At 36.1% G+C, this 27,963-nt stretch overlaps 1 protein-coding gene across 3 annotated transcripts in view; it reads left to right on the top strand.

Moving 5' to 3' along the window:
• IKZF2 (IKAROS family zinc finger 2) overlaps positions 1 to 27,963 on the top strand; it is a 167,228-nt gene that overhangs the window by 79,515 nt on the left and 59,750 nt on the right. For 2 of the 3 annotated variants that reach the window (XM_068967789.1, XM_068967788.1), the window contains exon 3: positions 25,822 to 26,010. In XM_068967789.1, the coding sequence (XP_068823890.1) occupies positions 25,822 to 26,010 (189 nt within the window). Of the gene's footprint in view, positions 1 to 25,821; positions 26,089 to 27,963 lie in introns of all 3 variants that reach the window. The other variant, XM_068967787.1, reaches the window with a different exon arrangement.

Below are 27,963 nucleotides of genomic sequence, written 5' to 3'. Positions count from 1 at the left end.
AGCGACTTCACTTTCACTTTTCACTTTAATGCATCGGGGAAGGAAATGGCAAGCCACTCCAGTGTTCTTGCCTGGAGAATCCCAGGGATGGGGTCGCCTGGTGGGCTGCTGTCTATGGGGTCGCACAGAGTCGGACACGACTGAAGCGACTTAGCAGCAGACCTTTTTCTTATTTCTTGGTTAATTTTAAATATTGCTGCTGATATGCTGATTTTAAGTATTTAATTAATCATTTTGCTAATTAACATAAACATACATGGCATGTGATAATGGATTATGTCACTAATACATGCCATAATTTTTAGGAAACTTTTCCCAGTGAGATCTACTATTTCATATTTAGTGTTGATGAATGGGAACGAAACATACATTCAAATTTGGGAAAGGCTATATTAAACCAGCAGAACAAAATAAAACTTTTTAAACTGATCAGAATAAGGCAGTGTAGATTTCAGCATTTGTTTAGGTGAGACTGTCTGAATCATGTTAATGACAGAGCATCAGTTTCATAGAAATGTACACAAATCATTCAAGTGTTGAAAATCCTAAAACTTAGTTTAAGAAAAGACACTACTGTTTTATGATCAGGATTTCTGTGTATCTTTCTGGCCTGAGTACATTTTGTGAAACTTAAAACTGATAATAATCTCCTGTAGTAATAATAATATTATTATTAATGTGCTAAATAATAATATTACCACATCGATATGCTCAAAAGCTTGAGGAGTAAAATTTTAAAGAATATGTAATAAAGAGTTTCTTTCTCATTGGAATCATTTCAGAAAATTTGATATATTATTACTAGTAAAACTTGGTAAATATTGAAGTACAGAACAGAGTCTAGATTCCAAGTGAAATTTATACCATGACTTCTATGAAGTAATTATTGTTTTGTTAGACTTTAAAAAAACAAATCGCCAGTCAATTGGATTTAAGAGTTTTGTTGTGTTTTAGTAAATGCTAACTAATGTTCTGTCTGGATTTTAATCTTTGACAGAAAATATTTGAATATAATACTTATAAAATGTCAGGATGGGGCTCTCCTGGTAGCTTTGACATTAAAGAATCTGCCTGCAATGCAGGAGACCCACATTCAATCCCTAGGTTGGAAAGATCCCCTTGGGGAGGAAATGGCAACCCACTCCAGTATTCTTGCCTGGAAACTCCCGTATACTTATAAACATGTTAGAATAATTTTGTTTCTTTATATTTTGTTTTATATTAGGTTACTAGTGAAGGGAAAGCATGAAAAACAAGTAAGACTTGTTTTGTTCATTTTTTTCATCAGAGATGGGTCTGTCTCATCCAAGTTCTTTTTCCTTACTTTTTGCTATCCTATTATACTGTTAATTGGTCTGATATTTAGTTCAGTGCTCTGGATATTTGCAACAAAATAACGAAAATTACTGTTACTTTTTTAAGTTTGAGAGAATGTTGAACAGTTACATGATTGGGGAAATGTATAGGAACTAGATCAAATAGTTATGTTTCTGAACCCTGGGGATTAATAAGTAAAATTAAAATTTGTTTTTTCTGAACCTGTAGATTTTGTTGGTTTTAGAGACCATTTTTCACTTCATTCTGGATTTGTTTAACTTATGAATTTGTACAGACCTCTCACTCTTTAGAAGGCAGTGTGGTTTTCACTTTCCTGATTTGAGTTTTATGTGTTTAATATGGGCTTTGCAGTTTAGAAAGGTAAAAATGTATGTTGAATTTCAGCTAGCTGCTGTTCTTGTGGTATAGAAAGCACATCCATCAAAGGTGTAGTGTGCTCCCTATCAATTTACCCATCAAGCATTGAATAACTCTAATCATAACTATAAGACATTTTCATGATTATGAGAAAACATTTGTATAATACTTCCCTGGAAGTGTTTTCTGTTTGACTTTTGTAAAGTTATTCTGTGGGAAACATGGAGTTAGTTTATTTCCATTTACTCATTGGGAAACTGAGATACAAAATGTTTTCCTTCAATTTTACTCACTGAAGCCCACCACTAACAAGTAGTAGAATTTAGGCATCTTTCTAGTCCTGAGATGGGTTTATTGTGTATCATTTCCTAGTACTATATTAATTGCATTCGTTTCTTTTATTGGCCTTTGTTTGTTATATTTCTTTAAGGAATGGAAAATATGATTTTCTTCTTTCCCCACATCATGAAGAGTATGGACTTATCATTATTGTTTAAGAAATATTTTAAGGTTTTTAAGGAAAATATTTATTTCTAATCCTTTGTAAACCTTCTGCCATCTTGCACCCATGACAGAACTGTATTAGTACTGAGTGATAAGTATTTTACTATTTGTTACTTTTATGCATTATTAAATTAATGAGTAAATGAAACATTAGGCATCATTAGAAAGTATGTTACAATGTTAAGCAGAAATAAAATATATAGAAAGAACATAAATTCAGGGTCTAACTGGATAGGTTTTAGTGCCCTAGACTTTATCAGGTTCACGTGTCATTTGAATTGGAGTTTCACATCACTTTCTGGGCCATATTTAATTTCTGTTGGGTTAACACTTAAAGAAAAGCACAAAATAAGAACAGTAGAAAGTGTAGTCTAGTGTATTAGACTTGAAAAGATACTCTATGAATAGAGATAAAAAGATAAATAAATAGTAATCTGTTCTCTTATCAGGCTTACTTTTAAGAGTGCTAAAATTCACTAAGGCTTTATAGACATTTATAATTAAAGTCAGGATAAGGAGACAGGTTTCTTTGCTTTCTCTGTTTTAGAATGAGCTGCCTTGTGACATATTCCATTATAGGACAGGTTCAATACCAGTGAAAGATAATGCTAATAAAGCCCACAGCTGGAGTAGAAGTAAATTCTAGACTATCTACCACATTACTCCCTACCTTTGTATGCTGCTGCTGCTAAGTCGCATCAGTCGTGTCCAGCTCTGTGCCACCCCATAGACGGCAGCCCCCAGGCTCCTCTGTCCCTGGGATTCTCCAGGCAAGAACACTGGAGTGGGTTGCCATAGTACTACATATTTTGGCTGGTTTTACTCAATATACTAGTTAACGACAGACTGTTTTTTGTTTGTTTGTTTGTTTTTAAAGAAGCAGATGGTAATATTTGAAGAGTTCAGCACTGGAAACAGAAAGAAAACCAAAGGAAAGAAACAGGAAAACTAATCTTTTTTGACCAGTTAGTTAGAAGAATTTCTTTCTTTCTTTTTTTTTTTTTTTCAGTATTAGCTGATTTGATTAGGAAAAGAAAAGAGATTTTAATGTTACCCTTGTCATGCAAGGCCAGAATTCATTGTTTCAAAATGGAACTGACAAGTGAATTTCATTAAGACTGAGAAAATGGCAGCCTAGTGAAAGCTTGCAGTGATTATTATCAGCATGTAGAAATTGTAGCCCAGCCATTACTTTTTGACCAAATGTTCTATTACATGCCAGAGTGATCTTGTATCTAATATCTAATGATGGTGAATATAGTGGATTTTGTTTAGGTTTTCATTCAAATTTTGTGTGTGTATGTTTTAGTTTTTTTAGAGTTTGCTCAAATTGTTGGGCTGCCTTCATAGTGGAAAAAGGCAATTAGACAATTTGTTTATGTATGTGGTAAAGGAACTCTAGGTATTATTAGTGAGACGTACCAGCTGCTACTTAAGTGTATATTTTTCAGTGGTAAATATTCTGCTTTGTTGGTTGTTTCCATTTGTTGTTTGTTCATCTCTTTGTTGCTGTTAATTGCATTTGTTGTCTGTCTTGACTCTTTTGTGACCCCATGGACTGTAGCCCCACCAGGCTCCTCTGTCCATGGGATTTTCCAGGCAAGAATACTGGAATGGTTGCCATTTCCTTCTCCAGGGGACCTTCCTGGACCAGGGATCGAACCCACATCTCCTGCCTTCGCAGATGGATTCTTTACCACTGAGCCACCTGGGAACCCTAGTTGTTTACATGCTAAAAAGAAAAATTCACATCAATAGAACAGTAATGAACTGAAGTGATTTCTGAGAAAAGGGTACATGGTAGGGCTGCAATTCCTCAATTCAGGAATTTTAGTGACTTGCTCTGAACCTCTCTTGTTCTAAACTCTTTGCCATTATGCTGACTCCCTCCAGATAGACTCTTGAATGATTGCTGTCCTCCTTTGCTTCCACCTGACATGAGCAGAGTATGAAGGCAAGTACTCTCTCTGATTTTGTCACTATTTTTAGTGCTTAGCAAAGTATCTGGGGCAAAAGTTATACCAAACATTCTTGTGGCGTGAATGAACACTTACACTTTTGCCACCTCAAAATCAGGCATAAAATTCGAATTCCTAGACTCATTCATTGCATTCTGTTCCTTGTCTTTGCAGATTCTTTGTACTTTGGTGTAATTTGTTTCATTTTACTTACTTACATGTTACTCAGTAAATGAGTTTGTGTTTTGTTTAGTGTTGTGTACTTTTATTCTGTACCTTTATTCTGTATTCTATGGTCAGGTCTAACAAACACATGTGTGTAGATACTCAGTAAAATACATCAGAGGACGACACCATCAGTAGAGAATGAACTTTGAATTCCCGTGTTTGTAGAAGTTGTTTTCTTCCTCCCTTTGGTTCCCGTATGTGTAGAAGTTGGTTCCCCCTCCCCTTATTTCGTTCCTTTTGTAACCAGTGAAATATATCCTAAGGGTATTTGGCTGATTTCAGAGGCATAGTATTCATCATAGCTTTATGATGTTGTCCTGATCCTCAGCTTCCTCTTCTGTAAAATGAAGCTTATAACTACCAGAAAGTTCTGTTTGGGAATTAAATGGCTAATGTTGACAACACTCAACAAAACTGGCCTTCACCAAGTGTTAGTACTTCTGTCTTTTCGTCTGCTCCTTCCACGGCTAGTAGCCATTTCAAATTCACCCACATAACGAATGAATTCCTGTGGCCCCACTGATACTGGATTTAACCTTTGAGATCCTTGTCTCTTTCTTTTTAAGAGTACTATTTTGAGAGGCCTGGACACCATCATTGGCTCTCCTGTCTTCTTTTTTCCTCCTCTCAGACTCTGTACTTGTCACTGAGACCTGTGTTCCCCTGGCACTCTATTCCTCTTGGAGAACCACCTACATGGTTGGCATCATCTCTGTCTCCATCATAAGCCAAGCTTGTCTTCTTCACCCTTGTGTATACTCCAACACTTAGCAGTGTAGTGTGTAAGTTGCACTCTCTGAATATGTAATAAATGAATGGATTTGCTTACTTATCTCTTATTTTTATGGGAAAGGAGTGAGATATGCCATTTAAACCTTATTTGATCTCTGTACACCTTTCTTAATAATGTATCTCTCTTTGCCAAAATTGAGCATAGTTAAAATTATGTCATGTGCTTTCTATATTATCTGAAAAAACTACATCAAGATTTTATTATATTCCCATTAACCTTGAAAATCTGTCATTCTGGTGTCAGCTGGGAGTTTAAAGCTTCATGAGTTTAAGGATGTTAGTTCAAATTTCAGAGAGAGATTTTTTTTTTTATCTCTGAGTATGAACATTGAAGCAGACATTTGAACATAAATGTAGCCCTGAAATGCATGAAAATAACAGAGTATATTGAGTATATATTTTTAAAAAATATTACTGTGCAATTAAAGGAAGGATAGCTTACCATTAGGCAGATTAATCATGCAGCATGTTTAAACTATTAGAAATAGCACTAAAGGAAGAAAATAAAATTAATTCAAGTGATACTGTCAGATCAAGGAAAGAAAAAACTATGTATAGCTTGCACTTGCCAGGCACATACTGCTAACTTTGTTCAGGTGGCAGCTTTTGTGGTCTGTTTTAGTTTCGGCTTGTCCCAGAAGGTGTTGCTACACTGTGAAGGTGTTAAGGCAGCGTAGTAGTGGAACAAGAGATGAAACGAAAGGCTCATAAAATGTCTTATCATCTGGGCCTTCCTGGAGAAACCTCACTTCAATTTTTGAGTGGTCAGCTTGACATTTTAAAGTATGGAGAAGTCGTTTCATTATTTCTGGACTGCTATAGTAGTTAGAGGAAAAAGATTTAAAGTTCATTGCAGTAATTGCTGACAGCTTCCACGGAATGAGGTACTTTTGGTAAGTGTGTGCTGCCTCGCAAAAAGGCAGCCTGCTGAGAAGAGGACAGTGAGCTGTGAGACACATGTGACAAAAATCCTAGATTTGGGTCTTTTTGTGCCCCTGAAATCACTTCACTCATTTTGAAAGTGGGCAAGAAGTAAAAATGCCCTGTCAGGTTCAAGCACAGAAAAATTCTAGGCTTCTAAGACTAACAACTTGTATTACCTTTCCAGAAATTTAGCATGTATAAAACCTGGTGACCAGTTGTTGGAAGGATCAAGTATAGCTGGTATCCCTGGGCTTGTACTGTCCATGTGAAGTACTGAGAAAATCCGTACTGTAATGCATTTCCCCCTCCCTGGAAACCTGCAATTTGCCTCTTAGTCCCAGATGGGGAGGAAACTTGAAAACAGCAGCAAGCTGTACATAATGGCAGGGTTCACATCCTGACAGGGACACTGTAGAATATAAGAAAATTTCAAAGAAGTCTTCATAGCATTATTTGAGTCAAAGACTTTGTGCTTTTTGTGAAGGTTGTAGTACTCTTGTTTTTTTAAAAGATTTGAATATGTTGTGTTTGTTTAGCTTTTTTTTTCCCCCCTTCTGGATGCCAGCCAATATTCAGCTGAGGGAAACACATGGGGATGGGACATTCATCACATTATACTATCTGCTGCTTAAGTAGCTAATGTTTATTGCTTAGTAGAGAACATCTTACACACATGCCAACTTGGTTTGCAGGACATATACTATGTGTGTGTGTTAGTCACTCAGTCATGTCCAACTCTTTGCAACCCCGTGGACTGTAGCCCGCCAGGCTCCTCCATCCATGGGATTTTCCAGGCAAGAATACTGGAGTGGGTTGCCATTTCTTTCTCCAGAGGATCTTCCCTACCCAGGGATCGAGCCTAGGTCTCGGACGTTGCAGCAGACTCTCTACCGTCTGATCCACCGGGGGAACTCATATATACTATTTCTAAACACATATATTCACATCTGAACAAGCTCTTACTTGTGATCTTCAGAAATACATCAACAGGTATGCTGTTTTCAAGTCAAATATAAAAGTTAGATTTTTTTTCTGAATCCCAAACCCAGGAATATATTTTGTAAAAAGATATTTTTATTTGTTTTTCAAAGCTTCTTGAATTTCTTTCATCTTTATTGAAGATTGACAAAACTAAGATATTTAAAGTGATAGATTGATGTATGTATGCATTGTGAAAGAATTCCTTCAATCTAGTTAATAAATGTATCCATACCTCACATATTTATGTGTGTGTGAGAACACTTAAATTCTACACTGTTTGAAAATTTTAATTAAACAAAACAGTGTTATTAACTTTAGTTACCATATTATACATTAGATCCTCAGATTTATTCATCTTCTAGCTGGAAGTTTGTACCCTTTTGCTAATCTCTCCATATTTTCTCTTCCTTCCATCTCCTGGCACACACATTCTATTCTCTGTTTCTGTAAGTTTGACTTACTTTAGATTCTACATGTAAGTGATACCATGTAGTATTTGTCTTTCTCTATCTGACTTATTTTCATGTTGTTATAAACAGGATTTTCTTCTTTATTATGGCTGAATATTCCCTTGTAGTTATATTACACATCTTCTTTATCCATTCAGTCATTGAAAGACACCTTGGATTGTTTCCATATCTTGACTTTATTAAAAAACAGAAATAAAATTCATCCAAATCAGAAAGAATAAAGTAAAATTATCTCTATTTGCAGATCAATAATATATGTAGAATACCCTAAAGACTCCACTCAAAAATTGTTAGAACTAACAAATTCAGTTAAGTTGCAGGGTACAAAATCAATGTACAAGAATCAGTTACATTTGAATATACTAGCCATGAATTATTAAAAAAGTTAATAAAACAATCCCATCTATAATTGCACCCCCAAAATGAAATACTTAGGAGTAATTTTGCCAAGTAGGTGAAAAATCTGTACATTGAAAACTTTGTATTCTATTAAACATTGATGAAAGAAATTGAGGAAGACACAGATAAATGGGAAGATATTTTGTGTTCTCAGATCGGAAGAATAATATTGTTAAAATGTTTATGTGACCCAAAGGATTCTATAGATTCAATGCAATTCCTATCAAAATTCCAATGTAACTTTTCAGAGAAATAGAAAAATATCCTAAGATCTTTATTAAGCTACTCAAGATTCTGAATAGCCAAATCAACCTTTGAGAAAGAACAACAAAGCTGGAGGTATTATACTTCTTGATTTCAAATTATAGTACAAAGCTATAGTGATCCTAATAATATGATATTACCAAAAAAAAAAAAAAAAATAGACGCAGATGACAATAAAACAGCCCAGAAAAAGCCCCATGCGTGTATGGTCAGTAAATTTACAACACAGGAGCCAAGAGAAGACATGAGTCAAGGACAGTCTCTTCAGTAAATGGTGCTGTAAAAACTGGACAGCCACATGAAAAAGAATGAAACTGGACTACTGTCTTACTCCCTGCACAGAACTGAATTCAGAATGGATTACAGAACTGAATTCAGAAACCTGTAACCATAAAACTCTTCAAAGAAAACATAGGGTGTAAGTTTCTTAACATCAGTTTTGGCAATGATTTTTTGTAGAGAGAATATTACATTGAGATACTAAGTAGCTAATTATTATTACTGATTACACAAATCATTTTTTACATAAAATTTCAAGGATAGTCTGTATCCTATAAGTTATATATACCATAGACAGAAGGGACCTCAAGAATCATGGCCTCAGGCAGGTAAAATTTTAATTATTTTATCTGCACAAGTAAGTGGCATTATCTAGGTCTCACAGATGAGGAAGCTAAGTCTCTTAGAAGGTAACACATCCAATTACAGGTGACAGAGATGCAAGATCAGCACAAAATTATAAGTTAAGAGGTGAAGAAATAAAACTCAGTTGTAGAAGTTTTAGTCTTATGATTGGAAAGTATCAAGTATGCTAAAGGAAGTATTTTTAAAATGAATAAGGGGCTCTTTTGCACCTAAAAGCTGTAGTAGCTTACGTTTACAAGCTAAAACAAGCTATTTGTATGCCCTTTAACAGTATCAGACACATCTGTTTAATTTGCTTTCTGGGATACATAGAACAAACTAAGTCATCATTTTAAGTATATTTCATATATTTTAGCTATGAACTTTAGAAAGCTGGTTAAAGGATGTTCCAGAAATGGAAACAGACAACACATTCAGTAATCAGAACTTTGTTTCACAGATCAATGACATGCTTAAAGTAACTACTTGCAATTCAGAAGAAGCTATTTTTTTTGAAGCAGTGATCTTATGAAAGTATATTGTTTGATTACTTATGCTCTGGATTTTGCAGTGAGATTTTGTAGTAGTAGCACATGCTGGGGGGAGGGCTTACAAATCATTGTATTTCACATCATAGTATTTTGCTGTGCATAGGTGCCCATATATAAAAACAAAAAGAATACATATACATAAACATATATATATATATGTATGTATGTATAAATGTCAGAAAGGCCATGAAAGCAAGGACCATATCTGTCCTATTCACTGTCTGCACTGTGGTACCTGCCACAGAGCAGGTGCTCTGTAATTGTGAATGGATAAATGAAGCAATTCTAAGGAGTTTTCACAGTCTTTCATATTGTGGTTATTGAAACACAGTCTTCTAATAAGTTGATAGCACTTGTCTTTTAAGTTTCTGCCTGTAACCATGAATCCCCATTAATCCCCATCATTCTATTTTAAACTCTTTAATTTTAAATGTTTTCTATTCATGTTACCCATTGAATATATACACTCCAGAAAAAAATAGTGTCATTCAAAACCAACATGTATTCATACATCTTTCCTCTCTCTATGCTTGCCCCCCATCTTAAGTGCCACCTACCTTCTTCTCTCTTTATTATATATGGCATACCCAACCTGTAAGTACTGTCTTAAATGCCACTTATTTATGAAGCCTGTGCTTCCCTGTAGTAAACAAACTCCTGTAGTTACATTTGTTTAATGTCCTATGTTTTATAATATGCTTTCATATGGTAACTCTATTGATAAGAAGTGAAATAGCTCTAAGGCTGTTTTATATACAGTTGTATTTAATGCTCAGAATAGCTCTAGGAGGCAGGCAATATCATTATCTTGACTTTATAGATGAGAAAAATGAGACTGAGAGGTTTCTTGAGGTTTCTTAAGGTCAGGTCGCTAATAAATGAAAGAGTCTGACCTTAAGCTCTAGAATACCGAATCTTTTAGCCATAGGCTGTCTTACCTGCACTAAAGTGACTCTGCTTCCCAAGCTTTATGATTTTTATATAGAGGTTATTATCCCCAGTTTACATAGTAGGAAACAGGGACAGTGTTAAATGACTTCCTCACCAAAATATTTATTTGGCTGCACTGGGTCTTAGTTCCAGCACACAAGATCTTTTAGTTACAGCATGCGAACTCTTTAGTTTCAGCATGTGGGATCTAGTTCCCTGACCAGGTATTGAACCCAGACCCCCTGCATTGGGAGCACGGAGTCTTAGCCTCTGGACTGCCAAAGAAGTTGCTAAATGACTTCTTAATGTTCACATATATACTTAAATAAAGGTATTCTAATCCAGCATTTCTGTTACTCACCTAATACCTCCTATACTGCTTTGTAATTATTTTATCTTTTAACAGATTCACTCTATAAGACCGACTAAAATGTCTATTCATTTGTGGTAGGAAACAGGTATGAACATTGCAAAAAAAAAAAAAATATATTACCGCTGCTACACTGTAGGAAATAAAATTTGCTGGGTGATTGTCCAGGTTCATTTTTCTTAATCACAACTATACATTTTCTTTTTTGCTACAGCTTGATAACATTTTCTTACATTTTTAACCAAACAGTCCTCTGCATCTCAGGGCCAGATATTGACTCTCCTTATTTCACACAAATAGTGAAGTGTTTATGAAAGAACATCAGGGGAAGAACTTCTTTAGGCTTGATGTTTGTTGTGGGTTTTGGCACCCAGGGGTACTTGAACCCAGGGTAGGAAAGCTGTTGGGTTCCTCTGTCACTTTCTGTTCAGAGACTCAGTAAAGCTGATGAAGTGCATCTCCTGGCATTGGTTCTTTCCTCTGTCATTCTTGCCCCGTAATGGAAACCCTGCTCCATTTCTTATCTCTTTCTCTTTAGCGTGCTGGCGGCACTGCCTTCTGACCTGGTTTAAGCGTCCTCAGTGACCTCTGGCAATCTCATGTGTGGATCCCTTCGAGAATATGCCCACTCAGCTGGATTTTATAGTAATGATTTTATTTCTTACAGAAGTTTGGTTAGAAAATTTATACTCCCCTTATTAAAAGAGAGAATTTCAGAATGTAATTTGCTTCACAAACCTCCCACAGTTATGTTAAGCAGATGGTTGCCAAACACCAGTTCAAAGTAGATTGCTCTTATATGAAATAAAATCCATGCTCAGAAAATCTGGCAGTGGAAGCTGGTCTTCTTCCAGAACAGTCTCTCAGACAAATTTCTCTTTACTCAAAGCTGGCAAACTACTACACCTGTGTTCTACATGCAGTAGAGAAAATGGCAGATGGCACACACCGATCCAAAGTTATTCTTCCTTAACATACTGGCATCCCTGTTTTCCTTTACTGGTAACTGGTAACTGATTTTGCTTTTGATGTCACAGGGGAAATAGCCAGAATTTGGTCTTTAGTTCTCAGTTCTAGTTTCAGATCTGGCTCTAAATAGATGTGTGACCTGGACAAGTTACTTCACCCATTTTGAGCTTTAGTTTTCTCACCTGTAAAATGAAGATAGTATTATATACTTCACAGAGCAGCTGTTTTGATTGTATCAGTGATGTATATAATGCACTTAAAGTCTTTTCTTTAATTAATGTTATGTTGCTGATTTGTGTTTAATATGTAGCTCTATAATTATTTATGTGCGATCTCTGTAACTTAAAAAGAAGTATGATAGGTAAATCAGCTGCAACAAGAGTTCAATGAACATTTATTGAGCACCTAGTGTATGTAAGGGGAAGACAGTTTTACAATTGTGAATAAAGCATTTCTTTTAAAAAACCTTATACCATAGGGAATATAGTGAGTGAAAGTCACTCAGTCATGTCTGACTCTTTGTAACCTCATGAACTATATAGTCCATGGATTTCTCTAGGCCATAATACTGGAGTTGGTAGCCTTTCCCTTCTCTAGGGAATCTTCCCAACCCAGGGATCGAACCCAGGTCTCCAGCATTGCAGGAAGATTCTTTACCAGCTGAGCCACAAGGGAAATCCAAGAATACTGGAGTGGGTAGCCTATCCCTTCTCCAGCGGATCTTCCAAACCCAGGGATCGAACTGGGGTCACCTACACTGCAGGTGGATTCTTTACCAGGTGAGCTATCAGGGAATGTAGAGTTAAAGGCAAATACATGAATGCTGCTGCTGCTGCTGCTAAGTCACTTCAGTCGTGTCCGACTCTGTGCGACCCCACAGACGGCAGTCCACCAGGCTCCCCTTCCCTGGGATTCTCCAGGCAAGAACACTGGAGTGGGTTGCCATTTCTTTCTCCAAGGCATGAGAGTAAAAAGTGAAAGTGAAGTCGCTCAGTCGTGTCCGACTCTTTTTGACCCCATGGACTGCAGCCCACCAGGCTTCTCCATCCATGGAATTTTCCAGGCAAGATTACTGGAGTGGGGTGCCATTGGAAATCACTGTAATGTATCTTTTTGCACAGGGAATACTTCGTGACAAAAGGTAGAAGATAAGTGAGCTTTGAGGGGCTTCCCAGGTGGTGCTCATGGTAAAGAACCTGCCTGCCAGTGCAAGAGACATGAGACATGGGTTTGATCCCTGGGTCAGGAAGACCCCGTGGAGGAGGCACAGAAACCCACTCCAGTATTCTTGCCTGGAGAAGATCCCATGGACAGAGGAGCCTGGTGGGCTACAGTCCACAGGGTCACACAGAGTCAGACATGACTGAAGTGACTTACATGCAATGAGCTTTGATGATATGCTGACATTGATAGAAGTAGGAGAAAGACTCTAGAAAAAATAAGGATCAGTAAAAAAAAAAAAAGTAAGTAGGGACGTATGGGCTAAGTTCCAGGAAGAATGACTGGAAAAAGTATGAATAACTAAGGGACTAATAGGACATAGGACCAAGAGCAATGATGGAACTGTGCTGTGGAGGTCCTTAGTCCACACCGATACCTTTGTCTTTAATTTGTAGGCAGCAAACAGTCCAGTTACGGAAAACATTTAAAAGAGTATCATGAGCTCAGCTTTAGGAAGAGAATTTGGGGGTGTGGAGTGTGGCAAAAACCTGAAGAGAGACCCAGCTAGAAAGTTGTTGAAATTGTTCCAGGTGCAAGGACATGGGCAATCTTAAAAGGAGTTCTTTGTTGCCCATTAAAAAGTAACAAAAAGAAGTTGGATATGCAAGACATGGCAGATACTGAATCTCTGGGACTTGATAAATGCTGTCATTTATTTAAAGGATGGATAACAGGATAGACTCTTGTTTGCCTGTGGCATTTCTGTTTAAACTAGGCTTATTTTCTCCACGTACATTTCCCAAGAACTAGTTGTCTGCCAGAAAATAGAAACTTCCTCCTTGGGCTGCGGTGGTGCCACTGTGCTGGTCGGTAAAGGTGTGTGGTCTGCTGATGGGCATGCTGTAGAAGGTCATGTGTTGTGGGAGAGCATCAGGGGTCACAGTCTCGGCTCCTTAGTTTTACTTGGTTTTTCTTTTTCAAGGAGGTAGAGTACTTTTCTGGTATTTATTTTGTTGGGACAATCTCTTTAAATGTACATGAAATATTGCATGAGCTACTCATCGATAGGATTTATCTTTGTAACAAAAATTGACACAAGACTGTCAAAATGTGACCACAAAGGAAGTCTTAAAATGCCATCCTCTATAACTGGTTTAGAGATTAAAGTTGATAATAGCGACTTATTCCTCCCATGGCTGTCTTGACCTACCACCTGTAAGTCATGACAGGGAATATAGAAAAAGTAGGGATCAGGAAAAGGATTGAATATTGGCAGATTCTTCAGGAACTTGTTGCACTACATGAACCTGTCCCTGCCTTGAGACCAAAGTAAATCTACAAATGAAAAAGTGTAGGAACAAGCCTCCCAGAAAAAGTATTCATCTACACCTCAGTTTATGGAAACATATTTTTATTTTATCTAACTGATGTGGGCTTGAATTCCTGGTATCCTCTTCAATTTATGGGCACAGTTTTATAGCATCAGAAAGATCTATTTGCTCAGGACTGATATTTTTTCTAAATGTAATACTACTATTAGTTACTTGCTTAATTGGACAGGCAGTATTGTGTCATAGGAAGATGGCGAAGACAAAAGGCAGAAAATATTGCATTGATATCATTTACTTGGGAACGTTACTTAGCAACCAACCTCCATTTGTCTGTGTCTGTCCTACCTATAATCCGCTGTGGTTCTGAGTATCCAATGAGACAATGTGAACTGTTTTAAATCAATAAGAATTATAAATTATTTTTGTATTATTACAATTATTAAAAGGATTCTAAATCCTTGGTGTAGAGACTGTTTTATCTAGGCTTCAGGAACATCAAGTGTTATTTTTCCCATGTTTCAGGTGATGCAGGAGGCTGAGTCAAAATAAACAAATTTCCCGAGGTCCCAGAACTAGTTAAGTGGCAGAAAGGGAAGTAAAGACCCTGGTTTCCTTCAATCAGGTGCAGAGTAATTTTCTTCTACAGTGCTTTTAGAATAGTAATCATATTTCAGAACCAGGACTGTCTTGATCAAGTTACTCTAGTAGGTATAAGAAATATATAATCTAACTATATTGGGAAAGGAGAGAGAGAGAGCAGGGACTTAGAGAAAATGAGGTAATGTGATGTGCAGACTTAGAATGCTACTGTCAAATGCCTCAGCTGCAGTTGAGTGACACCAGTGTCTGGATACTTTAAGGATGCTATGAAGGATCTGTTTTGTACGATGTATGTATTAATTTATTTCCAGTTAAAAGGAACAGAGTTTTAATACTGTGTGAAAATTTGTTGAGGAAATTTTTTGAAAAATGATTGCATTTACCTTAATTTTTGTTGTGAGGATTTTACTTCAATTGTGTAGATGGCTGGAAAGTTTGTTAGTAAATAATTATACTTTACATCAGAGTTAGGAAAGCAGTTTGTGTTTTTAACACATTATTTAAACAGCTGCTGGGCTGTTAACATGAATTTAATCATGTTTGGTGTTTCTTTTTTGAAAGTTTAAATGAGAGTTGTATGAGCTCAGAGGCAACTTCAACAGATTATTAGATAGACATATTGATTCAATTAGTGTGTATAACACCATGATCTGGCATAGCCCTGGAGAATTGACGCTTGTAAGTAATAACACAATGTAAGTGTCCTCTTAAATGTTCACACAACAGAAACCAAGCACATGAAAGCTGACTTACACATCACACCTGAAAGGCTTTTTCCCGCAACTTGATAAGAATGGCATTTTAGCTATCTTTTATTACTAGCACTGTGAAAGAAATATTTCTTTAGCTCCAATAGTGTTGACTACTTACTTCCTTTAAAAATTGAGTTGAAAATTATAGCTTGGAAATTAAACAGAAATAAATCACTAAGTGAATCGTAATTAAGACAGAAGGCCTATTTTATACTCCATAAGATAAATATTGTAACTTTTCAAATACAGCAAATAAATCATAATCCCTTTGCACTATTTCCCTGGCTAGGAAATTTCAATAATCTGTTTGTGGATGAATAGAATCAACTCATACTAATAATAAAGTTTGAAGTTGTGTAAAGTTTAATTTAGATTTTAAAAATATTTTGATAATGGTATTTTAGGTTCTGGTTTCTATGATTTTTCAAAAACTCGACGTTTAACAAATGATAGGATTATCTGTGAAAAGCTCATTCTAACAATGAGGATATAATTTATTCCACTTTTATAATTCAAAATTAACTGAATATATTTCTCCATGTGTGTAAAAAAGTGATCTTCCCCCCAGATGTTAAAAGCTGAGAATTTTATTTGAAGCCATCAAGTGCCAGACATTGCAAAATCATATGCTCTCGTACCATTTTACATAAGTGGGTAATTTGGTTGAGTTAATAAAAAATAGGAATTTCTAAGGAAAAATCTCTCCGCATTTATGTACTATTTAGGTCAATAAATTCAGTATGTAACCAAATTACATGCTAGTAAAATATTTCCTGTACTTTTTACTCATACACTCTTTCTTGAGCTGGGTACATACCATCCTGCTGCTATCACTGACTCGATGGACATTAGTCTGAGTGAACTCCGGGAGTTGGTGATGGACAGGGAGGCCTGGCGTGCTGCAATTCATGGGGTCACAAAGAGTTGGACACGACTGAGCGACTGAACTGAACTGAACTGAATACAAGTTTCTTATTTAAGTGAAAAATGTTCTTTAGCTTTTAGTCTCAAACCTTCATAATCAATTTTAGCAGAGTATTGATGGCAAATAAACTTTTTGGGCAACACAATATTAGGCACATAATAAATATTTGCTTGCTCAGTCAATGAGTTTTAAACAGATTTCATTTTGGTCCTTGTGTCTTATTGGTTGAAGTGGATGAGCTCTACTGTGTGAGGTCTATTAATGTATGTGACAGCATTGTGCATTTCATTTTTAAGTGGTATACATTTAGACTTTGAATTGTCTTTAGTTTTTAAAGTATGATAATAGTGGTAATGAAAACTTCATTATGAAATAGACTGAATTAAAATAATGCGTTTTAACAGCTTCACAAAACAACATGATTTTTCCCCATTTGGTTTTCTGCCTTTTTTTTTTTTTTAAAGCAATGATCTATATATGTTTAGCTGTGTAAATACCCTTATTAGGTTATCATTTTATTTAATACCATGCTACTGAGTTTAAGACAAGTCCAGTGTAACTTTATCCACTCAGTAGTATGTATCTTGAAACTGATAATTATGAAGGCTTTGAGTGTAGACAATCCAGTATGTTTACTGAAAAGCTTTTATTATTGAAATTTGTTTGGCCTGGGAATCATTTATAAGAGCTCTTATGTGAATCTCTTTACCTCTTGGCATTGGGGTGATCACATGTAAATGGAGGTGATTAAAACATGCATTTTTATAGAATCTATAAGCTATATCCTAAAGTTCAATAGTAGTTGGGAAGCATAAAGAAGGGGATAAATCTTTAATCCTTAAACATGTTTGCATTATGGAGCAATTTTTTTCATAACTATATATGTGGAATATTTTATCCTAAAATATATTCAAAGCTTTATCGATTTAAAATTGATTATAAAAGTCTTTTCAATCAACAGTTATTATCCTTTAATTGTGTTTACAAACCTCCAAGTGTACTAAAAGAATCAATGTAACAAAGAATCAGTGTAACTTTTTTTGGATACTTCAAAATTCAACTCTTCTTTATTTAAAACTGTGAACTGTATCATTTCCTTCAAGTTAAAGGGGGGAAAAATACTTATAATAAACATTTTATTTTTTCATTGATAATATTCACCTATCTATATATGATAGTTATTTGTGGCTATAATATTGAATAACAAAGAACAAATTGATCAATTAAAATCTTATTTCACATCCTTTTTTCATTGCTAATTATTCTGACAAAATATTGTTTTCATTAAACTGTTAATGCTTCTCAATATATAAAGATGTGTATCATTTCACATGGATATGCTTGAATTTTTACATTCTTCATTTTCTATCAAGAAAATAAGCTTGAAAAGTAATTTTTGTTGTTGATATATAGTAATAAGATTTCATTTATACTAACATTTTCTTATCTTAGAAGAAATTAGCCATGTATCAGAATGCCTTTCTTTTAACCAAATTATAAAAGGAATGAAGAAGTGACGTCGCTCAGTCATGCCCGACTCTTTGCGACCCCGTGGACTATAGCTTACAAGGCTCCTCTGTCCATGGCATTTTCCAGGCAAGAGTACTGGAGTGGGTTGCCATTTCCTTCTCCAGCGGATCTTCCTGACCCAGGAATCGAACCCAGGTCTCCCACATTGTGGACAGACACTTTACCGTCTGAGCCACCAGGGAATACTATACGATAAAGAGTTAAAGTTTAATTTCAAAAATTTGATAGCGCCACTACTTTGATTTTTATTCAGTGATTAATTTATATTGACTTCATGTAACTATAGTCATTATGTAGTTTATAATTTAGAGTATACATTTCCCAAACACAAATTTAATCATTAATAGTTAAAATATTAGATGCCCTAGATTAATTAGAAAAATCCTAAATAGTAAAAATAAATAATAGGAGAAATCTTGTAGGTTCTTTGAGTAGGAAAAATATTGAACGGTTAAAATTCTGATTATTTTAAGTAATCACTTTTATCTTAGAATTTCAACTTAATTTTGGTAAGATGAGCTAAATATTAATTAGAATGGAATTTTATTTGTACAATAGGACACCATATTTAGCTTCCATGGTGGCTCAGATGGTAAAAAATCTGCCTGATATGCAGGAGACCTGGGTGTGATCCCTGGGATGGGAGGATCTCTGGAGAAGGGAATGGCAACCCACTCCAGTATTCTTGCCTGAAGAATTCCCGTGGACAGAGGAGCCTGGTGGGCTACAGTCCATGGGGTCTCAAAGAGTTGGACATGACTGAGTGAATAAGCACATCCACCATATTTATGAAAAAATATATGCCATATATATTAAAATGTGTTGTATTTTATTGATTTACTATATCAATAAATATTAATCATTATTTACTATAGCAATAGTATATATATTCATACGAGGCAAATATATAATTCCTCAGAGTATAATATCATTAGAGAAAAGATTACTATAGTTTTGTTGTTTAGTCACTAAGTTATGTCCAAATCTTTGTGACCTCACAGACTGCAGCATGCCAGACTTCCCTGTCTGACACTGTCTCCCGAAATATGCTCAAACTCATGTCCATTGAATCAGTGATACCATCCATCTCATACTCTGTTGTCTGCTTCTCCTCCTGCCTTCAATCTTTCCCAGCATCGGGGTCTTTTCCAGTGAGTCAGCTCTTTGCATCAGGTAGCCCAAGTATTGGAACTTTAGCTTCAGCATCATTCCCTCCAGTGAATATTCAGGGTTGATTTCCTTTAGGATTGTTTGGTTTGATCTTCTTGCTGTACAAGGGACTCTCATTGAGTCTTCTCCAGCAATACAGTTTGAAAGCATCAGTTCTTTGGCACTGAACCTTCTTGATGTTCCAGCTCTCACATCCTTACTAGACTCCTGGAAAAACCTTAGCTTTGACTGTATGGACCTTTGTCGGCAAAGTGATGTCTCTGCTTTTTAATACGCTGTCTAGGTTTGTCATAGCTTTTCTTCTAAGGAGCAGGTGTCTTTTAATTTCATGGCTGCAGTCACCATCTGCAGTGATTTTGGTGCCCCCCAAAATAAAGTCTCTCACTGTTTCCATTGTTTCCCCATCTATTTTCCATGAAGTTATGGAACTGGATTCCATGATCTTCGTTTTTTGAATGTTGAGTTTTAAGCCAGCTCTTTCACTCTCTCTCACTTTGATCAAGAATCTCTTTAATTCCTCTCTGCTTTCTGCCATAAGGGTGGTGTCATCCGCATATCTGAGGTTATTGGTATTTCTCCCAGCAATCTTGATTCAAGCTTGTGCTTCCTCCAACCCAGCGTTTCTCATGATGTACTCTGCATATAAGTTAAATAAGCAGGCTGACAATATACAGCCTTGACGTCTCCTTTCCCAATTTTGAACCAGTCTGTTGTTCCATGCCCAGTTCTAACTGTTGCTTCCTGACCTGCATACAGATTTCTCAGGAGACAGGTCAGGTGGTCTGGTATTCCCATCTCTTGAAGAATTCTCCACAGTTTGCTGTGATCCACACAGTCAAAGGCTTTGGCATAGTGAATGAAGCAGAAGTAGATGTTTTTCTGGAATTCCCTTGCTTTTTCTGTGGTCCAGTGGATGTTGGAAATTTGATCTCTGGTTCCTCTGCCTTTTCTAAATCCAGTTGGTACATCTGGAAATTTTCAGTTCACATACTGTTGAAGCCTAGCTAAAAGGATTTTGAGCATTACTTTGCCAGCATGTGATATGAGTGCAGTTGTGTGGTAGTTTGAACATTCTTTGGCATGGTCCTTCTTTGGGGTTGGAATGAAAACTAACCTTTCCTATTCCTGTGGCCACTGATGTGTTTTCCAAATTTTCTGGCATATTTAGAGCAGCACTTTAACAGCATCATCTTTTATGATTTGAAATAGCTCAGCTGGAATTCTATAACCTCCACTAGCTTTGTTCCTAGTAATGCTTCCTAAGGACTGCTTGACTTTGCACCCCAGGATGTCTGGCTCTAGGTGACTGATCACACCATCATGGTTATCCAGGTCATTAAGACCTATTTAGTATAGCTCTTCTGTGTATTCTAGCCACCTCTTCTTAATATCTTCTGCTTCTTTTAGGTCCATACCATTTCTGTCCTTTATTGTGCCTGTCTTTGCATGAAATGTTCCCTTGGTATTGCTAATCTTCCTGAAGAGATCTCTATTCTTGCCCATTCTATTATTTTCCTCTATTTCTTTGCATTGCTCACTTTAGAAAGCTTTCTTATCTTAGTTTCTTACTATAGTTTACCACTTCTTTTATATTTAGTTCTAGTAAATCTATGCTTTTGGATATTCATCTCAAGTATGTTCTTCTGTAGATAGAAAAGAAAGTTCTAACTGTAATGGTAATATCTCACAAACTGGACTTTTTAAAACTATTTTAAATTTTATTTATTTTTTACTGCTGGGTTCCTTGCTGCATGGGCTTTTCTCTGGTTGCTGCGAGCAGAGGCTACTACCCTCTAGATGTAATGCACGGGCTTCTCATTGTGATGCCATCTCTTGTTTCAGAGCATGTGCTCTAGGGCTTACAGGCTGCAGTAATTGTGGCCTTTGGGTGCTCAGTATTTGAGGCTCCTGGGCTCTTAAGCACAGGCTCAATTGCTGTGGCCCTTGGGCTTATCTGTTCTGTTGCACGTGTGATCTTCCTGGACCAGAGATCAAACCCATGTCTCCTGCATTGGCAGGCGGGTTCTTTTACCACTGAGCCAGCAAGGAAGCCCTGATAAGTTGTAAAATGACATTTTTGCTAATGTTTAATGTTGTTTTACCGTCCATATTCTAATATTCTCCCGAGGGAAAAGATTATGTAGTAGAACATCAAGTCATAAATTTGCACTTTTTTGAGATTGAAAAGGCCCATACGTTCAGACTTAACTTCTCTTAGATATACATTTCTTTAGTTCCCGAAATGAAATGTGGGTAGACTTTCTACTCATTAAAGGCAGCTTATCAGATGTTGACTTGTTCAAAAATATAAGTGATAGCATTGCCATGAAATTTGTGATCTTTAGTACATGACTTTAATGTGCAGGAAAATTTGCTCACAGGCTGGTATATGAAATCATGCTACATTAAGTCATATTTTTCATTTGTTTTCTTTCTTAATTTTTCCTTTATGTGACAGTTACAAATGAAACATGGAACTATGTAGGGTAACCGATAGTATTTTTACACTGATTAAAACAGTTTTCCTTCTCAGAAAAAAATGGAAGAACTTCTCGGAATATGGAAAAACTATTGAAGCAAGATACGGAATCCAGAAGTCATAATTGTTATGGCTTAAATATGTTATGTTTAACAAAAATGTTAAAATTCAAAATGTAAAAAATTTAACATACATGCCAAAAAAATACCCTGGAGTAAAAAGATATACCAAAGTTTTTGCAAAACATATCAGACACAGGGCTAAGTTCCTTAGTATATAAAGCATTTAAATTCAGTGAGAAAGGCTGACAACCTAGTGGAAAAATGGGCAAAGAATTATGATAGGCATTTCTAAAAAAAAAAAAAAGAGAGAACACATTTAAACATGAAAAAGATACCCAACTTCATTCACAATAAAAAATGCAGATTAAAAGTCTAAAGTAAAATAACTAGTTTTTACCAGATTAACAGTTTTGTATGGTATATTATACAATAATGTCTATAATAGCACTAAAGAAATAATCTTAATAGCCTGGGTGAATATATTATGTGTGTAAAATAGATTTTATGCAGGTATTATTAGAAAAGAACAGTGTAGATTTCTATATTTGTGCCTGTGTGCTCAGTTGCTCAGTTGTATCTGACACTTTTGTGACCCATGGACCGTAGCCCACGAGGGTCCTGTGTCCATGGGTTTTCCCAGGCAAGAATAGTGGAGTGGGTTGCCATTTCCTTCTGCAGGGAATCTTCCCAACTCGAGGATGGAACCCACATCTTCTGCAGCTCCTGCAAAGGATTCTTTATATCACTGAGCCACCTGGGCAGCCTGAATTTCTTTGTACTAATGTGGAAAATATTGAACAGATATTATTAACTGAAGAAAGGGAAGTTAAAGTCAGCTCAATTTGTGTAAAAACAGTAACCTGCATATATACATGTATACACATACGTACGTACACAGTTCTAAATAGAAGACAAGGATTATGGTTTTGAGACCAGAACTGAGGAATGGGTGATTTAGGCAGAAAAGGACATAATTTTCATTTTTTATCCTTTCAGCTCAGTTCAGTTCAGTCACTCAATCGTGTCTGACTGTTTGCCACCCCATGGACTGCAGCACACCAGGCTTCCCTGTCCATACCAACTCCCGGAGTTTACTCAGACTCATGTCCATTGAGTCACTGATGCCATCCAACCATCTCATCCTCTTTGTCCTCTTCTCCTCCCTCCCTCAATCTTTCCCAGCAGCTGGGTGTTTTCAAATCAGTCAGTTCATCGCATCAGGTGACCAAAGTATTGGATTTTCAGCTTCAGTATGAGTCCTTCCAACAAATATTCAGGACTGATCTCCTTTAGGATGGACTGGTTGGATCTCCTCTCAGTCCAAGGATCTCTCAAGAGTCTTCTCCAACACCACAGTTCAAAAGCATCAATTCTTCGGTGCTTAGCTTTCTTTAAGGTCCAACTCTCATATCCATACATGACCACTGGAAAAACCATAGCTTTGACTAGACGGACCTTTGTTGGCAAATTAATGTCTCTGCTTTTTAATATGCTATCTAGGTTGGTCATAACATTTCTTCCAAAGAACAAGCGTCTTTTAATTTCATGGCTGCAGTGACCATCTGAAGTGATTTTGGAGCCCCCCAAAATAACTCTCTCACTGTTTCTGTTGTTCCTCCATCTATTTCCCATGAAGTGATGTGACCAGATGCCATAATCTTAGTTTTCTGAATGTTGAGTTTTAAGCCAGCTTCTTCACTCTCCTTTTTCACTTTCATCAAGAGCCTGTTTAGTTCTTCTTCACTCTCTGCCATAAGGGTGATGTCATCTGCATATATGAGGTTATTGATATTTCTCCTGGCAATCTTAATTCCAGATTGTGCTTCATCAAGCCCAGCGTTTCTCATGATGTACTCTGCATAGAAGTTAAATAAGCAGGGTGACAATATACAGCCTTGACGTAATCCTTTTCCTATTTGGAACCAGTCTGTTGTTCCATGTCCAGTTCTAGCTATTGCTTCCTGACTTGCATACAGATTTCTCAGGAGGCAGGTCAGGTGTTCTGGTATTCCCATCTCTTTAAGAATTTTCCACAGTTTATTGTGATCCACACAGTCAAAGGCTTTGGCATAGTCAATAAAGCAGAAGTAGATGTTTTTCTGGAACTCTCTTGCTTTTTTGATGATCCAGTGGATGTTGGCAATTTGATCTCTGGTTCCTCTGCCTTTTCTAAATCTAATTCTTTACGATGATTAATTTTTTGTTATTCTGTTAATGGATTCTTTAAACATGTAAGAAAATACCTTAAAGAAAGAAAATTCTTAATCAGTTAATTAAAATGTTTCAGGGAATACTACCTGAATTACTTCTTGTATGCCACAAATATCTTAGCATGTTGGAAATATTAAGATGGAAAAATATTGTCCATACTCTTCTCAAAACCCAGTAAAGCAGTGCTAATTTGTAAATAGGGTAAAACCCAAGGTATATATATTCTATTAGAGATGAGGCAAGAAGGCTGTATATCCCTTTGTAGTTCTTAGGTTAGTTTATGTACTGTTACATTAATTGATCTTTACAAAAACTTTATGGAATAAAAACACTTTTGTCCAAAGAAAAATAATAGTAAGCCCATTTTTTATATTTAGATATTTAATGATTCCATCTGTCCTACGAAGTGGGTGCTATTATCATTCCAATTTTGTAGAGGACATGGAGAACTTAGTAATATGCACCACGTGACACTCCTTTTATAATACTAAGTGCCACTGCTAGAAACTTTGCTCTTAATAGCTAAACTATTGTGCTTAAACTTTATTCTGTTATCTGAATTCATCTCCACTTTGTAAATGAAAGACATAAGATTCAGAGGTTAAATAACTAGTTCAAGATTATATTGCAGTAAATGTCAAAGCTAGTTCTCCTAACTAAATCTAGTGATCCCCACGTTGCACCACACTGCCTGTGGTTCACAGGGGAGTTCCATGGAGGGAGTATGGAGGAGTCATTTTGATAGTATGTGCTGCCTGTCATAAGAACTAACAACAGGGCAGAGAAGGGGTGGTTTCTCTAAGAAAACAATTGCAGTAAAAAAAAATGTACTTCCTTTTTATGAAAATATTTCCTCTATTCAAGTAATACCAAATAATTTGTTTTGCTTAGTAACTTTAATATGGTTTCTTGAGAAATTTTCAAGATCAGTGGATAAAACCTGGTATTCTCTTAAAGCTTGCTTCTGCTCTGTGAAAGGACTCTGTCAGCAATCCAGCATGAGGGCTGTGCTAACAAAATTCCAACTTTTCTGTGGGATGATCCAAAAACAGCAAACAGAAGGCATTAAATTTCTTAACAGTCACAAGTGCGTGCATGCATGCTATGCCATTCCTGTCATTCACTGCTTTTTGGTGTGCATAGATTAAAGTTGGAATACTTTGATTTGCAGACTAATATGTTCTATGGAGAACTTTTTTCACACAGGGAATAAAAAAGCAGAGTAGCTTAAGAGCATGTGAGTTCTGTGCACTCTGCCCTTCATCTATATAGCTCTCAACTGACTGTATTATTTAGTCTGATTTTTTAGAATATTTGCCTCGCCTGGATGACTTCATGTGTCTAAGACATTTGCTGGCTTAACATCCCGAGTTGTTTCTCTTGCTCATTTCAAAGGCAGGTTTACACAAGTGCTCTAACGGAAAACAGAGACTATGACTTGTGTGTGTGTGTGTGTGTGTGTGTGTGTGTGTGTATGTATGTGTGTGTGTGTGTGTGTGTATATATATATATATATATATATATATAGTTAAGAAGAGGTGTAGCTCAGTGGGTTAAGTAGTATCCCATCTTGTCCTTTTCATAATCCTGTCTCAGTCACCTTAATGACAAACTCAAAAATCTAACAACACCAGTTGTTTAAGGACTTGCTTAAAAAGTGTGCCCTGAATTAAAGAAAAACATGTGTGTAAAAAGAAAGCATCATTCTGTTTACCTTGAGCTTCCCTAGGTCATCTTCACTTTCATACCAAAGCTTCACTGGAGACCTTGGAGCAAAGCACGTATAATGTTGCATGAGGGATGGACTTTATTCTACAGAGAATATGCTGTATTCTACAGTATTTCCAACCATGTTAATAGAATGGCAATGTGTGGGAAAGAGATGTAGGGACAACACATAACACGCACTCAAAATGTCTTCCTTTCTTCTTTAAATTACAGCAAATTCAGTAAAGCTAGAAATGCAGAGTGATGAAGAGTGTGACAGGAAACCCCTGAGCCACGAAGATGAGATCAGGGGCCATGATGAGGGTAGCAGCCTAGAAGAACCCCTAATTGAAAGCAGCGAGGTGGCAGACAACAGGAAAGTCCAGGAGCTTCAAGGCGAGGGAGGAATCCGGCTTCCGAATGGTAAACTGAAATGTGACGTCTGTGGCATGGTTTGCATTGGGCCCAATGTGCTTATGGTACATAAAAGGAGTCACACTGGTAAGCAGCTGAAAGAATAACCTGATGACTGCCTGTGACATCTGATGTTGATATTACCTGACATCTATTCTCGTTCCTTTTTATTCAGGGGTGGCAATGGTGAAACTCCTTTTTCAGAATTCTGCTAGTATTGGATTGCTGAAAAGCAGCAAGTAGCCTGGGTCTTGACTTCCAGCCTTCAGATCTGAATAGCATTTCAAAAAGAAGTTTGGGATTCAGTTTCCACAGTTCTTAATATAGCAATAATATGATGAGGGTTCAAAAGGTATAGGAGAATTTCATTGTGTAACTTGATTTTTTGTACTCCTATACATATTTTACCATACCCATAGGCAGAGAATAGAGTTTGCTAGCTAGACATTTATCCTATAATGTGGTCCTCATGCAGTTTTATAATAGTGGATCCTTTTCACCTTATCTAATTAACTTCTTGAAATACAATTTTCAGTCAGTCTTTGCCTTCCATGGGTCTGTGTAGGAGACAGATACTTATTTTCCCCAGTTCCAGGATGTCACCCTTTTCCTGTAATTTTTAACCACAACTCCTGCAAGGAGATAACATAGGGTAGAATGTAACAAAGGGTGGTTGGAATGTGTAATCATAGAATCAGGTGAGGAAAAGGACCTCAGATTAATATACTTTTATACATCTGAGTAATGTGAAAAACCAACTCATTGAGAAGGCCTCATTTAAATCTCTTTAAATCCTTTGGTAAAAAATTTAAGTTCTTTTTGATGTAAACACAAGAAATGATACTGTGATAAGGTAGGTGGATCGTTGACGCTTAAAAAGTTTCAAATTCATATGAAATTTGATTTAAAGGTTATGATAGCTTAAACTATAATTCAGAGAGGTATTAATAGAGCAAAACAGTAATAAGTCATACACTCAGAGTTTTAAAATATGACACTCCTTTGGAAGAGAGATAAATCACAGTAAAGACTGATTTAAAGACTTCTAAGTAATCAATTTAGTAAGTAGATGCTTAAAACATGAGAGATCCTGAGAACATTGACATCTTCTTAGTCCAAACTTCTCATTTACACATGAAGAAAATGAAGCCCAAAACATTTAAGTGATTTATCCATCATCCCTTATGTAGTTAAGGGCATTTTGAGGCTAGGCTCAGTGTTTCCTGATGTCCAAAGTAGTTTTGTTCAAATATTTTGTGCTTCGTATATCAATACTCTAAGGCTGATAGTTTCATTATAGTGAGAAACTACACCTTAGAATCACTATTACCTTAATTGAAATCATCAACTTCAGGGCCTACACTCTTCTCCAACCATACAGTCAGTTATATTTTTACTTTTTGTTTTGAATTTCCTTTTTAAATAGCATCATATTTTTAAAATATTTTTTATAATTTATAGTAATATTTGTATTACTAGTCAAGATGATTTTTCTTATGTTAGAAATGTCTCATGGAAAAAATTAAAAGATCAAGCTAAGTATCATGTTTGATAAGAAGAAAAAGACTGTAAAATATGAGTCTACTTTGTTTCTATGGTCATGAAGTTATTCTAACTGCAGGTTTAAAAGAAGAGATCCACAAAGTTATGATGTATCCGTCATCTCGGAGAGATGATATTGAGGGAGATAACACACTTTGGGATGTCTCTGTCTCACATCTAGCAATGTAGAAACTAAATAAAATTACTAGAGTGACTTTTCAGTTGAATTGCAAATAGTATTCATTTTAAGGCTGAAAAATATATTTAAACAATTTTTGTAACATTTTTAATAAACCTTTTTTGGTCTGAGTTAAGAACATTCAAAAAATTTGAGTGTACTCTGTTGAAAATTTAGGTTAATTGATGTTTCACTGTATCTACAGTGACTTTCATGAGGATTGTTGGTTTATAAATACAGAA

The sequence above is a fragment of the Capricornis sumatraensis genome, chromosome 3, assembly GCF_032405125.1.
Source record: "Capricornis sumatraensis isolate serow.1 chromosome 3, serow.2, whole genome shotgun sequence".
Lineage (NCBI taxonomy): Eukaryota > Metazoa > Chordata > Mammalia > Artiodactyla > Bovidae > Capricornis > Capricornis sumatraensis.
Note: the sequence above shows the minus strand (reverse complement) of the source record. Positions and strands in the feature narration are given on the sequence as shown.